Below are 16,907 nucleotides of genomic sequence, written 5' to 3' on the forward strand. Positions count from 1 at the left end.
TATATGCTCTACGACTGTGTATTATTTTGTCCTCATCATCGTTGACACGCATGTTGCCCAATGTGGCATCAACTGAAGAGACTTGCAACTCAGCAGCTGAATTTCCCCAGGTGGGAACTCCCAGTCATCAATGCCATACAGTCATTTTTTTTTTCACTGCTACAACCAGCAAAAAAAATGATCTAGGACCCCCTTATCCTACTATAAAATTAGAAGTAGCTGGGTGCTACAGCATTTCAGAACCCCAGGAAATGATGACACTGACACAGCAGCTAAAGGAACTTGTTAGAGGTGTACTGCAGAAACATGTTTTGCCCACTGAAAATCATTTCTTCATTGTTAAACCAGAAGGTATATTTTCTGATGAGGGTAGCTATAAATTTAAGGAAGGACCTGTCCTCTGTTTTATCAAACAGTGAGATGAGTGTGATAATTGTCTGTAATTTTGCCCAGACTCCAGCCTCAGTATTTAGGTTGTTGGTATTAATGTGTTTTTAATGGCAGATTTAACAATTTTAGTATCTACCGTATTATTTCAGTCTGTTCCGCAGCAATACATGTAATTTTTTATTTCAGTCTTAAAAGCTTTTTTAGCCTAGGGGGAGGAGGGACTTAGTTATTTAATAACTGTAATGGAAAATTTTAAACTTTTATCATTTTAACCATATTTGTCTCTAAATAATTTAGTATGAGCGCTGAATGTAAAGTGCACAGAAACGTTCATGTACTTATGTATGTGTCCGTTTGTCTAATACATCTCTATATCCATCCATAGCAACACAAGCACTACAGTTCACTTAACATAAACTGATTATTATGTGTGGAAAGAGCAAGAAAGTACTTCAGTCCAGTATTTTCAAGACTGGGAGTATGAGAATCCACCATTACTGAGCACTAGTCTGCATGTAATAATTATTTGTAGTTTGTCAGTTCTTCTTGCATATATAATGCCCTCTTAATGAAATTATAAAGTAGTGGAAAACCTATAGTGCACCCTGAAATTAATATTTTCTTCTTCTTTTCTCAGTTTATTGCTAGACTGACAGAAGGGCCAGTCCCGGGGGACTTTGGATTAAATGGTGATAAATCAAGGTAAGTCAGTAAATAAAATGTAAATATTATAGCAATTTGGACGTAATGTTTACAGTACATGATCAGAGTATGGTTGTGTAACACACACAGATGGAGAGCTCCTTGATACAGTCCTGATTTATATGGAGTAAATATTGTGATGCCAACAGCGTTGCTGCAGTGGTAACACCGGTTCCTGTCAGATCACAGAAGTTAAGCACTGTCGGGCTGGGGTAGCACTCGGATGGGTGACCATTTGGTCTGCTGAGTGCTGTTGGCAAGCGGGGTGCACTCAGACCTTGGGAGGCAAACTGAGTAGCTACTCAGCTCCAGTCCTGTAAACTGACATACGGCCGGGAGAGCAGTGTGCTGACCTCATGCCCCTCCGTATCCGCATCCAGTGACTCCTGTGGGCTGAGGATGACACAGCAGCTGGTCAATACTGTTGGGCCTTCCAAAGCCTGTTCGGTCGGAGTTTAGTTTGTATATTGTGATATCAGGACAGTTTTGGTCGTAATGTAATGTCAGCAGTGTGTGAAACACCATGTTTAATGCAAAAGTTTTTTGAGAATGTTGTTTCACTATCAGACACTTTCTTTCTGTAAAGAACACAATGCAAGTAATATTCATCTTTTGGATCTGCAGCTCTTATCTTCCTATCTGTGTTTGCAGTTAAATTGGATGTAGGTTCCACCTTTTTGCAAACACACTGTTTTTTTCATTTTACCCAAACATGTTTCAGCACCTCTGTGGTGTCATTAGTGGGTGTTTGTTTATTGAAAACTGTAAAAAGTGAACATAATTTAGGTTGTAACTGATCTAACAAAGTGACTCCTAAAGAAGCTTCTTATTGTGATTTTACATTGTATGGTTTTGAAGGACCGATTTCAGATTGGTGACTACATTATTTTAACAGAAGATATTGCTTTTATTTTTTATCATCTTTATGTGGCAGTTGCAAAGTGGTAACCAGTAAATCAATATTTGCCTTAATGGCTGAGGGTGCTAAATGATGACAGCACAGTGGCACTCTTTGTAGAGGTTGCTGGAATGAATGTTTTCCTCCATAAGTTGACCACAAAAAAGAGAAAGGTAGTGCTAACAGGTCCCAATCACACAATTGTGCACTAGTGTGTTGGATTAAATTCTCAAACATTTGTAGTGAGTGAGTTGGCAGAGTAGTTAAGACACTGGGCTTGCATTTGAGAGGACAGAGGTTGAAAAGTCTGTCTGACCATCCAGATTTAGGTTTTTCATGGTTTTGTTAAATTGCTTAGAGAAATGCCATGCCAAATGGTTTCTTTGAAAACAACTGGGTCATTTTCCTCCTCCATCCTTGTCTCAATCTTAGCTTCTGCTTCATATCTAATGAACCAATTATCAATGTTATGTTAATCCCTAAGCTTCCTTTCTGTTTTCAAATCTCTTTGGAGTGTCTAATACAGTGGTATTATTTTAATTATGTGTTAAGTTCAGTAGTACTCTTGGTACTTTCTAAAGACATAGTCTGTTTCCTAGAATCAGGTTTCTCTCTCTCCTTTCCTTTCATTTTACATTCATCCATTACCACCTACACATTATGCCAGACAAACAGTCAGCAGTCATCAGTGCTAAACAGTTAAAAATGTGACACAAACTACACAGATTGTATGCATGAAACACAATCTTTTGAAGTGTCATATAGTTGAAAGTCTTGCTGTAGGCTGTGAACCACAGGGTACTGTTGTAGAAAAGCAGTTCCACTTTCACAGACATGCATTTCACTAATCTTCGCTTCCAGAATTCAGGATAGTTGATAATATTTGTTAGTATCCATATATGTGTATCATTACTATTTTTCATTGATGAAACATAGTATAAAATGCTTGAACACTATGTTCTGCTGCTTTTATCTTGTGCTTTCTGTGTGTAAGTAATGAAGTGAAGAGCTGTGGCAAGTATTTCTCAGTATGATCTGTTTTATGAGCTTGTTTATACTTAAAATACCTGTCAATAAGCATTTCTGTAGCTTAAAAAATATATATAAATCATGTGGAGGGTGAGAATGTTCAATCTTTTTCTCCTTTTTGCTTATTCTGTGAATTGTGTTTATAACAGTTAAGTAAATAAAATTTATGATTACAGAAGGACAATGCTATAGATAATCAGTTCGATTTAATGTGCATGGCTTTTAATTAATACAGTGCAATGTGTCTCACGTAAAACAGGGTCCAGTTGACGAACAGATTGAAAATTTCCTCTTGTAAAATTTAGTAGCATAAATATTAATTTAAACAAAAGTTTATGAGTATCTCAAAAAAAAATTGCAAAATATGGCTCATTTGGCCCCCTTCACATCTTGTGATTCTTTTATGTAGCTATTTCGTCCCTCAAATTTCTGTGTAACTGACTAAAAGGAGTACATAACTGGTGTAGGAATTGGGGATTCCTTGTAAAATTCTCTTCAGTGCACCTGCTTACATGTTTTATGGCATACATTCTAAGAATTTTAATATTAGCATGGAGGAAAGTTGCACACAAATTAATGAAAGTTTTATTTACATATACCTTGGATGCCTCATTAGTATATAGACATAGCTGGGCACAGTGTTAATCAAAGAGTTAACTTTGTTAATCATTAATCTGTCACTAAAATAGTGAACTTCATTGAATGTTAAAGCATTGCATTACATAAGATTTGTTGGAAGTTAAATTTAATTGTTAATCATGAAGTCATAATAGAAAACTTTATGTTGACTGTGTAGTGAAATGAACTAGTGAGGTGTAGTGAAATTAGCTGCTGAATAAAATGTGTTGCTGTCGCTTAAATGACAATGTTTCGGTTGAGGAAGTTTAGGTAGGACATCAAAGATAAACAAACAGTTCAATCATTTAATCATTTAGTTTTATAATTATTTAATTATAAATGTTAAATTATGGGGGAGTCAAAGTACAGGGAACTATATAGTATCTGACATAAGATACATATTTCCCTTCATGAACATCAACATGTTAAAGTTTTCATCAGAAAGCAAAGCTTGTTTGGACGCCAAAATGTTTTTGCCCACAGAAACAAGTCACTTTACTTTATCAAGGGTATAGAGGTATTACATGTAATAAACTATAGCTCGCATCACACAAGATGGCACTTCTGTGCATAGAGGTGGAGCAGCAAAGGGATGAGAACTGCACATGTGCGGCAGCAGAGAGCGGGCAAACAAAGTCCACGTTGCTGAACTGCATTGTTGCGGACAACAGTCAGGCACATTTGCCTAGGTTACATCATATTATACATTCAAATCTATGATAGGAATAGTAAATATTAAAATCAATTTCGATCAGTCATCATGAGAAAAATATTAATTCACATCTTGACGACGTTGCATCCAATGCTCCAAAGATTTAATCCGCATGACATCAGGAGGCGAGAACAGATGACACAGCTTTGTGAAGATGTGAATTTTTCTCAACGTGACACTTGTCTCATGACAAGATCATTGAAACTGCTTGCAATAATCATCATTTATTGTGATTTGAGCTGTATTATAAGTAAAAATTTAATACACAACAAAATTAACATCAAACACAAACTGAAATCATTATATTTGCTTGACAATTGCTTCTACTCAACAGAATTTTTAAAAATGTTTATAGGGTGTGTGTGTGTGTGTGTGTGTGTGTGTGTGTGTGTGTGTGTGTAACTGTTTGGCTGTAGTTAAGTGTAATCACTGCACATAAAAAAGAATTAGTGGTAGAAAAAACTAATGAAAAGACTATCGTAAACATGGTCAGTAAGTTGTCATATTTTTCACTGTTAACAAGCATTATGAGTGTAAACTAACTCGTTCAGCATTACAGTGAGAGCCCGCATTTATAATCCATTTAACAAGCAAACAATTAACTATCACCCGTGAATAACTCCATGGAATGGTGATCAATAACATCGAAAATGATTGATATCTCGACAAGTAACAGTTACTGTCATTTTAGGGCCTTATCCAATTTGTGCCTTGAAAATGGCAGGGGTTTACTTGTGAAAATATCGGACTTTTGACAAATTTATCCAGCTGCGTTCTCACGTGTCATTAGAGTACACAACATGATGGGAGAAGCTTAAATTCTCCTTGGGCAATATGTTGAACATTATAGCCTGCATAATTCAAAGGCTAGAAAGTCCTAATCAAAAAGGCTATGAAATTGTCATTCTCATGTATGCAACTGATATGTTGACAAACGCATTTTTTAAACTACAAGTCTTTAAAACTAAGAAATATTATTACTTTGTTCCAAAGTCTACACCACCGTCACTTCTATTTGAATCTGTTTCTGAACAACCTGATTGTAAATGTACAATGATAGGTTCAAGGCTTATATCCATCACCACTTCCCTGTCAAATTATTCTTTCTGAAGCCTTTCAGCATGTCACACAGACAGTTTGCACGCTACAGGTGGGATGTTGTCTATTGCCTCATGCACAAGTGATTCAGTGAATGTTATCTTGAATGTTTTTTTTTTTTTTTTTTTTTTTTTTTTTTTTTTTTTTTTTTTTTTCTCCCACATAGCCTTATCCATTGCCCAAATTAATTCCGCAAGGCTACAGTGATAGTGACATGTGGGTAAACGCAAAACTGAGAGACCCCATTCACGTGCAAGGAAGTCAAGTTTGTATGTTCTGTCACGTGACTTGTTTAAATTAACGAGCTGCAGGAGATTGGCACCAGTCTGGTTTATACTGTGCTTAATATTTTTATTTTTAAGCCAGGGAAAAATATCTGCTTTTCTGGTGTTTATATTTGGTGTTTTCTCTGTAACAATCGAATTATAACTGGCAATGGCCAACTTCGAAGCAAGGCATGACAAGAATTGTTAATCACGTCATGAAAGTGACAATGTTCATTTCCAAATGGTAGTCACTGCTATTTTTCTTACACGTAAATACATGTTTACTCTCAGAAACAAAACCAGATGAAGGGTCAGCATGCAGAATAATTATGCGAGAACCTATCCCTATGAAAACTTTAAAACTGCCAGTACCATCACTCATTTTCCAGCAGATCTTCCTGGAATGGTTCTAATTGACCCGTGTTTCATCAAGGTAATACACTGTTGAACTACCTCCTCCTCTTGTATCGTGAATCTTTATATGGGATGTAGTTCCTGCTGCACCTGTGTCTTTGAACTAAAAGCTCTCTTCTTAACGTATGAGGAATCAATGTCTTTTAAAATTCTTTGCATTGACAAAACGCTTACCATTGAAGCTAATTTTCTCCTGCATATCAGTAACACATTTTTGTGATGTCGAGCATTCATCATTCACATGGAGCACTTTAAAACATCGTACATAGGACAAATATATTTCACTCATACATCTAACAAATTTCACCCTGCAGTGTCATTTTCACACAGTTCAATATTTACGATGTTGTACCTCCTGAACTTGTGTTGTCAGAGACCTAATTTTGCAGGTATATCCAATGTTATATGTGGCGACTGTCTGTAAAGTGTATTGTGAATAGAGTTAGTAGTAAAGAAGTAGTAAGGAAATTAAAAGTCTTGCATTTTGCAGTAGTTTTTCACTCATATCAGTGTTTATGATATCATATATCCTGAAATATGTGACGTACAATGATATATTTTTCTAGGTACATTCAGTGACATATGTGGATACTGTGTGAAAAATGTGTTGTGTATAGAGTTAGCAGCAATGAAGTAATAAATTCAAGTGTCTTGCATGATACAGTATTTTTCATGCATCTCACTTTGAGCCCTAATTGTTGACTTTTTAGGCAAGCACAGTTCACAATCAAAAAGTGTTTGTTCTCCCGATTTGGATACAAAATGTACACAATCACTTAAATGTGGCCACGGATTTTTATCAGTTGTAGAGCTATAATCAGAGCCCATGATTTAGTTCCTACAGTCAATCCACTAACAAAAAGTAGTATTTAATGTGAACTCTGTAAACAAACAATAATAAACAGCCAACACCTACCGTATTTACTCGAATCTAAGCCGCACTCGAATCTAAGCCGCACCTGAAAAATGAGACTCGAAATAAAGGAAAAAAAAATTTCCCGAATCTAAGCGGCACCTGAAATTTGAGACTCGAAATTCAAGGGGAGAGAAAAGTTTTAGGCCGCACCTCCAAATCGAAACAAAGTTGGTCCATTGTTATATGAGACACAATTTAGGTAGAATTAATGACGAAACAGCTACAGTAGTTTGGTTCGAGTCGTAAGCTTAGCAGTTACGCTTTATCAGGTAGCCATTGCTATGCGTCAGGCGCTCCGTCAGTATTTATACGGGTACCCTTCCTTTTTCACGCGCTTCGTCTGGTTTGAATCGATTGCTTATTTTGCTTTGATCTGATAAGTACCGTTTTCTTTGTTATAGGTGTTTACGCCACTGTAAGCTGAAAATGCATTACTGTACTGTGTCATGCACTGTTTGTCGCATTCTGGTAGTGCGTGTTTACGGCCTGTCGCCGCTCGCGGCATGGCTTGCTTTTGTGCGCGCTACCGCCGCTTACAATTTTAAAAAAAAAAAAAAAAAAGTGAGTAATCGTCTCATTAGCGAAACAATGGCAAGAGACTGCTATTTGTTGTTACTTACACTGCTGCTTTCTTTGATAATGATCAACAAGAACCAAATAATAGACTGCATATGATAGAACATGTTCTGAACGAGAGTTAGGCGAAAATTTTTCTCCGTTTGAAAATCTTTGCGGCCACTTCTTTAGTACATCAAATACTGCACAGAAATTAGTCATCTTAGATTTAAAAATCTAGTCAGCTGCCGTGCTTCATTTCTGACTGTATCACTATTAGGTATAAAAATAATACGAATATAAACATGACACGATACGTATATTCTTCCGCGTTTGCTGTTGTCTCGTTCTAGTTTCGTCGTTTATTAGGCAGATAGGATTTAAATGACATAGCAGCAAACACGAAAGAATACATGGCAAAATGTTTATATTCGTATTATTCTTATGGTGAAGACAATAGTGCATGTGATTCACATTTCGTCAGGTTCCTATTAGCAACCATCTCTTCTCACAGGTAGGAAAAAATTCAGAACATAGAGTTGGCCATATTGACAAACATCCCAGTCTTGCCAGTCGTATTTTCGTAGTACATTGAAATTCTGCTACATTCAAAGATGAACAATACGGAATTTGTATTTACTTCGTTGGATAATGTATGAAAATGGTCGAAACTCGGGATGGAGAAAAAAGGCTCATCTTCCACCTTTTTTTTAAAAATTTATTTATTGACGCAGAAGTTTTGGCGCCAGTATTTATCTTTGTGTCTACAAAGCATGCTACATATATTCGACGGCAGAAGTTAGTTGTGGCGGCACCTACTAACATTTTTCAGAACTTCCGCTTGCTTTGCACTCGATTCTAAGCCGCAGGCGGGTTTTTGGATTACAAAAACAGGAAAAAAAGTGCGGCTTAGATTCGAGTAAATACGGTAGTTATTCTCACATGTACTCGACTGTTTACATCAGTCGCATGCACCCTTGCTAGCATAGCCACACATCAATATGACCCAAACTTGCTCTAACATGACTTCCGTGGGTGGTGAAGCATCAGTTTTGTCATAAATTGTAGGTACCGAATTAATGATTAATGGACTCTGAGAAAGTTGATGGAAGTTAGTGTCCTTTAATGTTTTTTAAAATTAACTGAGAAGTTAATCCATTAATCCATTACTCGAGAAGTTAACTTTGTTAAATAACAACAGTCTTGTGCCCAGCTATGTATATAAATCACCAAGAGACGTGCAGCCACCATTGAAAAGTAGCATCATGTTTGGTCGTACAGAGAACTAAAAAAATCTGCAGGTGAATCAGAGTATATTATACAGGCTGATTCAGTAGGAGAACTTTTATACTGGCTTCACATGACTGAAAGAGGGTGGTATATTATATATCAGACCAGTTGCAAGTAAATTAGTGTTAATTGTAACACCCAAAAACAATGCATCAAATTAATTAGAGTTCAGAAGCTATGTGTAACATAGCACCAACAGTAAGGGAGTGAGATTCTACACGTGTTGTTCAGACAAAGCCAGCAACATGCTCCGTGTATGACCGGAAAAGTAACTGACACTTCCAGCTCAGTCAGTGACGAGCTATCAGACAATGTGGAAAGCTGAAAGCTAGTATGCATCATCATCATTATCATCGAAAAGGACAGCACCAGCATGTGTGTTTGAAGAGTGCAGAATGATAGGTCTCCAGGGAATGAACAACACACTTTGAGATTCTGTCTCGTACAGGATGTGATTCTACAATAGTAGTGTGTGAGTGGAATCATTAGATAGGTCACTATAACAGTGAGATATTTGTTGAGATTCAAATTTTACCACCATGTAATACCTGTGTTGCCTATACATGTGGCTATGCGCATGTTTTTGAGTCAGTTGTTAGTAGTTCTGTGCTATTATCAATACAGTGAATTAAGAATAAAGGTGTTCTGTAATTACATGTCATAATTGTATTGTCAAACCACATTCCAACAGGTTATGGGCCCAAGTTAGGCGATCAGCAAAATTGGCATTTTTTGATTAGACAAAAACATACTTCGGGAAGCTTGTAGGATCTGAAGTACTGCCCCTCATTCAGGCAACTCCCTATGACATATTTCAGCAAGACAATGCCCTGTCATGTAACAAGGCAGTATCAAGCCTTCTTTGAAGAATGGCAGGTTCCACTGTTTCCACAGCCTAGAAATTTACCTGACATGTCAAGAGTCGAACGTGGCAGGGATACGGTTGTTGGCAACTTGTTTGCCATCATCTTCAATCAAAAATTATTGATGCTGTGTGAAATAATTTGTAAGTTGTGTTGCAGGAGATTCACCAGGCAAATGTGTGGGCTCTGATTCAATATGATGATGATCAAAGCCTTGGTTGCACCTTACTGAATTCTCGAATATTACATGCAGTTGTGTAAGTCGTACCTTCATGTGTTGTTACACATTTAATCTATGACTTAGGGCTCATTTTGGTTTCATGTATCCTTGGTATTGAGAGCCCTTCTTTTGTTTTATCATTTGTATGAATTTATTAGAATGGAAAAGACCGCAAAATTTTGGACGTTGTTTCCAAAATAATGAAATCAAGTCTTATAGTAATGAAATGGCTGGTCTTATTTAAATTGCAGTGAAGCCGATATGCAGTTTTTTTCTTCAGGTCGCTAAAGTCACAAAAGGTATGGTGCCGTATGTTAAACAAAATATCCAACCACCAAAGCAGATTTGGGAGAGCTATTCTCAAAACCTTGAATCGAACATGAAATCATCGCTAGTTTAGCATAACAAATGTTACAGATTTGTACAGCTACATATAATAGTGTTTAGAAATGGTGGTTACATATTCCCAGTAAATTCACAACAGACTGCTTTCATCAACAGCAAACCATTAAGGTTGTTACGAGTACTTGTGCATCTATAGGCAGCCAGTAAAGCTCTCGTTAATGGTCAGCATTATCATATTAGTAACATAAATTTACTGGATCACTTGTCAGAAAATGTTGAATGTAATATAAGAAGTTTGTTATGAACTTCTGACAATAAATTATGCCCACAATTTCAAGCTTCAGAGAAAGTTTGAACTCAAATGTTCATCTCTTGAGCACTGATTAAGCGCAAATAGTTCATGTTAAGTCAAAAGCACAGCTGCAGCTGTGTGCTTATTTATTTTAAAAAGCATGACCTGTTTTGTAACTTTATCTACATCATCAAGTGAAGTCAGTTACATGATACTGGAGTATAATTGATATTAAACATCTCCACCGAACCTATAATTTTGCTCCATCCTAAAAGTCATGTCACAGCCCACGATGCACTAATGCCAGTAGCTGGAACTATGTACTAGTGGATCAGAAAAGTGGAGTGCAGGGCAGTGCCGTGGCTGACCACGAACCGAGTTTTGATATATTGATCTGATATTTATTTCTTTTGTCATGCTGATGATGTTGAAGTGAGCCTAGCTGCATGTGCACAAGATTCAGCAACCACCTGTAGTACGCAAACAAAGTGACTTGCCATCCACATGTGTCACATATCTGGCACTTCTATGAGTTTTCGAGTATCCTGCATCTGCATGACAGTGATTACGTGACAGTAACATTTATTGTCAAAGGCTAACCAAGTTCACTTCAAAGATGACTATGGGAATGGAATTTGCCTGTGTTTTGGGAACTGTGGTTAAATATCCACTTGTGCAATGATTGGAACCTGGGAATGTCTAGGATGTATTCCTAGACTTGAACTGTGAACTCAATAAGTGCATAGTATTCAGGACAAACCAACAACAGCCCGACATATGTTACATATAAATCTGCATAGATATTTCCAGCACACACAATTCTTTTTCCTTTTGTTTAAGAATTTGACATTGGACGTATATATGTTACAGTAGTTTATATTCCTGAAATTGGCATTCAACAATTAGGCCAAACAGCCATTTACTGTGTTTTATCATCATCAATATTACTCACTAAGTACACAAAAGGACAACATAAACACTGTACAAATTTTTATTTATTTACTTATTTTACCTGAATATGACAGTTAGTATTGAAATGATTTGAGTGTCTGAAAATTGCCGTGTCTTGAAACACATTCAAACCAGCAATCTCCATCTTACTGCCTTTGTCCGATCTCTACATCTACATCTATACCCTGAAAACCACTGTGTAGTGCATAGTAGAGGGCACATCCCATTGTGCAAGTTATTAGGATTTTTCCCTGTTCCATTCAGGTACTGAGTTTGGGAAGATGATTTTTTAAATGCCTCTGTGTGTACTGTAATTAATCTAATCTTGTTCTCACAATCCTTATGTGAGTGATAAGTAGGAGGTTGTAGTATATTCCTAGAATCATAGTTTTGTAAGTAGGCTTTCTTGAGATGGTTTATGTCCATCTTCAAGAGTCCGCCAATTCAGGTTCTTTAGCATCTCTGTGACATTTTCTCACAAGTCAAATATTCCTGTTGTGCTTCTCTATATATATATTTAATATCTCCTGTTAGTCCTGTGTGGTATGGATTTGACACATTTGAGCCAAATATTCCAGAATGGGTTGCATGAATGATTTGTAAGCAGTCTCCTTTGTAGACCAATGGCATTTTCCCAGTATTCAGCCCATAAACCAAAGTCTATCACCTGCTTTACCCATGATTGAGTCTATGTGATCATTACATTTTGTATCCCTACAAAGAATTACATCTGGGTATTTATAAGTGTCGGCCAATTCCAATGGTGACTCATTGATATTATGGTCCTGGGATACAACATTTCTTTCATTTTGTGAAGTGCACAGTTTTACATTCCTGAATATTTAATGCAAGTTGCCAATTTTTGCACCACTTTGCAGTCTTATCAAGATCTGACTGAATACTTGTGCAGTGTCTGTGAGACAATGCTTCACTGTAGATAATGTGTTATCTGCAGACAGTCTTAGGTTACTATTAAAGTCTGCAAGGTCATTAATATACAATATGAACAGCAAGGGTCCCAACACATTTTCCTGTGGCGCACCCAATGTTATGTTCTACATCTGGTGTTGACTCTCCATTGAAGATAAGACACAGTGTTGACCCCACCAAAAAATCCTTAGTCCAACCGCATATTTCACTTTATACCCAGATGATTGTACTCTTGACAATAAGTGCAGATGTGGTACACAGTGAAATGCATTTTGGAAATCAAGAAATACTGCATCTAACTAACTCCCTTGATCGTGTCACGTGAGAAAAGTGTGAGTTCTGTTTCACTTGATCTATGTTTTTGGAATCCTTGGTGGCTGGCATTGAGGAGGTCATTCTGTTCAAGATACCTCATTATGTTTGAGCTCAGAATATGTTCTAAGACCCTACAACAAATTGATGTCACGGATATTGGTCAGTAGTTTGGTGGACCACTTGTACTACCCTTCTTGTAGACAGGTGTGACCTGAGGTTTTTCCCAAGAACTGGGCACAGTTTTTTGTTCAAGAGATGTATGGTAGATTATAGTTAGAAGAGGAGCTAATTCAGCCAAAAATTCAGCATAGAATCTTACAGGGATTCCATTGGGCCCTGGAGTTTTGTTCAATTTTAACAATTTCACCTGTTTCTCAACACCACTGACTCTAATACTTATTTCATTGATCTTTCCAGTGGTATGAGGATTAAATCGGGGCAATTCTCCTGGGTTTTCTTTTGTAAAGGAACAAGTGAATACAGAGTTAAAGCATTTCAGCTTTTGCTTTGCTAACCCCAATTTCAGTTCCTGTCTCATTTGCTAGGGGCTGAACACTAACTTTGGTGCCACTAACAGCCTTTACATATGACCAGAATTTTTTTGGGTTTTGTGAAATATCATTTGACTATATTCTGCTACAGTAGTAATTGAAGGCATCACATGTTGCTGTCTTGACAGCCCTAAATGTTTCATTCAGCATCTATCTATCGCCCTATGCTTTATTTTACACCTATTATGCAGTAATCCCTGTTTCTTTACAGTGACTTTATACTATGGAGGTTCCCTCCCATTGTGAACTGTTCTGCTGGATACGTATCTGTCCAGTGCATGGTAAACTATTTTTTTAAACTTGAGCCGTACATGCCACTGCACTGTGCTGAAAGCTTAAAAGTTCCTCATTGAGATATGAAAATACTGCTTTTTTATCTAGTTTATATTTCCACTTGATTTAGTTGTCCTTTGTACTTTATGGTCATTGTTGCCACAACCGCATCATGGTCACAGATACCAGCTTCGATGTGGACATCTTCAAAGATTTTGGGTCTATTTGTTGCCATTAGATCTATTTCCGTCATGAATGGGGCTCCAAACTAACTGTTCTAGGTAATTTTCAGAGAATGCATTTAGTAATGTTTCACAGCATGTCTCGTCATGTCCACCACTAAAAAAACTGTAATTTTCGTAGTTGATTGTTGGATGATAAGTCTCCACTGATGATTGAGGAACTTATGTGCAAGTGAACTGAGGTTTTCTTTGAAGTTTTCAATTACATAGGAAGAGGAGTCTGATGGGGGTAGAAGGATCCAGTTACAATTTTATGCCCATCCCTGACACTGAGCCTCCCCCAGTCGGTCTCACATGCAGCTGTAACTTCTCTCTCAGTGGATTTGTATTTCTTGTCTACAATGGCAAATACGCCGTCTCCATTTCCCATTAGCCTATCTTTTCAATAAACGCTTAACTTATTCCCAATAATCTCACTGCTATCAATTTCAGGTTTCAACCAGTTTTCTGTACCTAGTATTATGTATGCTTCACTGTTTTTAGGAGTGCTTCAAACTCTGGCACTCTGTTGTGAATGCCTCAGCAGTTAACTACCCCGTAGGGGGGATTTTTTGGACCTTACTCTTATACTACTGGGTAACCTACAGGTGATGTTATCTGGACTGGATGGGGAATTGCCTAATCTACAACCTCCTGTTCCAGGTTGAACTAACAAACTTTTTTCTGTTTATCTAGATATATACGTCTCAAAGAATCGGATCTCGGACATATGCCTCATATAGGGGCTAACTGCTGGCATATGGGAACTTTACAGTTCAGCTGTCCATTATTGATTTAAAAATTCAAGCACATTTCTTAAGTACTAGTTCACAAATGTTTATTCAGTGATACACAGACACACGTGGACAAACACAAATTCGATACAGAATCATCAATTTAAAGGAATGTCTCAGTCCACTTGACCTAAACAACACGGAGCCACATTGGCTTAAGGGCAGGCCTAAAGAGCAAATGTTTTTGAATAGGTCTTCCTTCAGCCTGACACAACTAGTTCTTCTTCTAATTGAAATATGTTTACTTCCTCCCCAGACATCAGTAAAGGAAGAGCAAGCAGAAATCGCATAGCGAACAGTCGGTTGCTGTGGCTCACTGGGCACATTCAGTTCGAGACAGAGTAGTTGCTCTGATTGCAGAAGGCAGCTTTTCAGTTAGAGGTGCTAGCAGGAGGTACGGTGTGCCACCTAGTACCACAGAGACATAGACTGAGAACACATCAGGAGGACAGAGAACTTCAGTGTAAGAGCTGACAGATTCACTGTCGAGTAGTATGGCAAGACACCAACTTCCTCAGTTGCAGTGACACAGTTCTCTGAAGGCGGACGACTGGACTGGTCACAGAACTCGGAGAGGAAAACACTTTATACCAGCTTGCATTCATGCCGCTGCATCTGTACCCAGTGTGGGAAAATGTAATTTTCACTGACGAGAATGTGTTTTTCACTAGCAACGGTGGTCCGAGGGTGACTTTAAAGTTCACAAATGCCCTTGACATCGTGAAGAATATGTAGTGATGACAAGAAGAAATGGGCAGCTATTGGTTTCCTGTTGTTGTTGGACTTTCTCGAACTGAAGCAGGAGTATTTCAGAGAATTGAGGGAACTAATGATAGCAGGCAGTATGCCCATATGATGAAGAATGTGATGCTTTTTTCAGTGTGAATGATATACAGTGAAGGGAAAAATGAAATGTGTGTATGGCATTATTGGCTGGGAGACCCCATCTGGGGTATGCAATGATGAGGACAACACACACACACACACACACACACACACACACACACTAACACACATCCAAGAAGAGTTAATCCTTGATGTGGGCAAGAATCGAACCCGGGCCCCAGTGACTGAAAATCAGCAATGATAACCACAAGTTACTGAAAGATCATTCTCTTGTGCATAATTGCACATTCTTTCAGCAGCATCTGTCCAACATGGCATCAACATCTTGGACTGGTCCCCACAGGCTTCCGATATGAATCCGATCGGGAATATATGGGCTGCCTATGAAACCGACCACCTACTCTCGTGCTCATTGAGATTCTCTTCTTGAAGCCTGGGAGGAAGTTTGTCTTCTGGCAAGTGCAACCGACTCCTCATAGGGTTAATGCCAAAGACACACGATTAAAGTCAGAAATAATGAAGGATCCTGTACAAAATATTGGAGCACTGAAAACAGTTTACTTTTTCTTCGCTTGTTCTTTTCCTTAATTTCCTGTCAGCGATGGCCAGTGAAAGATCACACGGTGACAGTATGGTATTCAACTACACATAATAAAATATGAGTTAGTTTTCCTGTAAGTCACCTTTCTAATTGAAATTAGTTACTTTTAAATATGTTTTTTAAACATTACATTTATCTTTCATTTGCTCTTTGACTACATACTTAAAAAGTAATAAATCACGAGAAACTCTTTTTAAGGCTACTTTCTGTTATTTCATCTGTCGCTTGCCCCCTGTTGCTACTTCCTGTATCCTCCAAAAAACATGTAAAAAAATTCTTCTTATATTTATTCACCTGTAATTTCCCCTCCCATCTCTTTCTCTCACTCATACAAGCTGTGGGCTGATCTTGGTAGGCATGCTATGCCTCCATTTGTACACTAAGGTGAAAAAGTCGTGGGATAATGATAAGACTTAAACAGATGGTGGTAGTATTGCGTATGCGAGGAATAAAAGGGCAGTGCATTGGCGAAGCTTCATGTGAAATGGTTTCCGACATGAATACGGTCGCACAAAGGGATTTAACAGACTTTAAATGCAGAATGGTAGTTGGAGCTACACGCATGGAATATTCCATTTTGGAAATCATTAGGGAGGTCAATATTCCAAAATCCACAGCGTCAAGAATGTATCAAGAATACCAGATATGTCATTACCTCTGACCCCAGACAATGCAGTGACTGACTGCATTCACTTAACAACTGAGAGCAGCATTGTTTGCGAAGATTTGTCAGTGCTAACAGACAACCAACACTGAATGAAATAACCACAAAAATCAATGTGGGACATGTGATGGATATATATATGTTAGGACAGTG

General features: G+C 37.7%; 1 protein-coding gene and 1 pseudogene across 8 annotated transcripts in view; both read left to right on the forward strand.

Annotated features, from left to right (window-relative positions):
• Positions 1-16,907, forward strand: part of LOC126184757 (protein Malvolio) — a 408,032-nt gene that overhangs the window by 374,990 nt on the left and 16,135 nt on the right. For all 8 annotated transcript variants that reach the window (XM_049927300.1, XM_049927302.1, XM_049927301.1 and 5 more), the window contains one exon: positions 1,028-1,092. In XM_049927300.1, coding sequence (XP_049783257.1) covers positions 1,028-1,092 — 65 coding nt within the window. The remainder of the gene's footprint in view (positions 1-1,027; positions 1,093-16,907) is intronic.
• LOC126186068 (5S ribosomal RNA) lies at positions 1,234-1,351 on the forward strand (annotated as a pseudogene).

This window comes from Schistocerca cancellata, chromosome 4 (genome assembly GCF_023864275.1).
Source record: "Schistocerca cancellata isolate TAMUIC-IGC-003103 chromosome 4, iqSchCanc2.1, whole genome shotgun sequence".
NCBI lineage: Eukaryota > Metazoa > Arthropoda > Insecta > Orthoptera > Acrididae > Schistocerca > Schistocerca cancellata.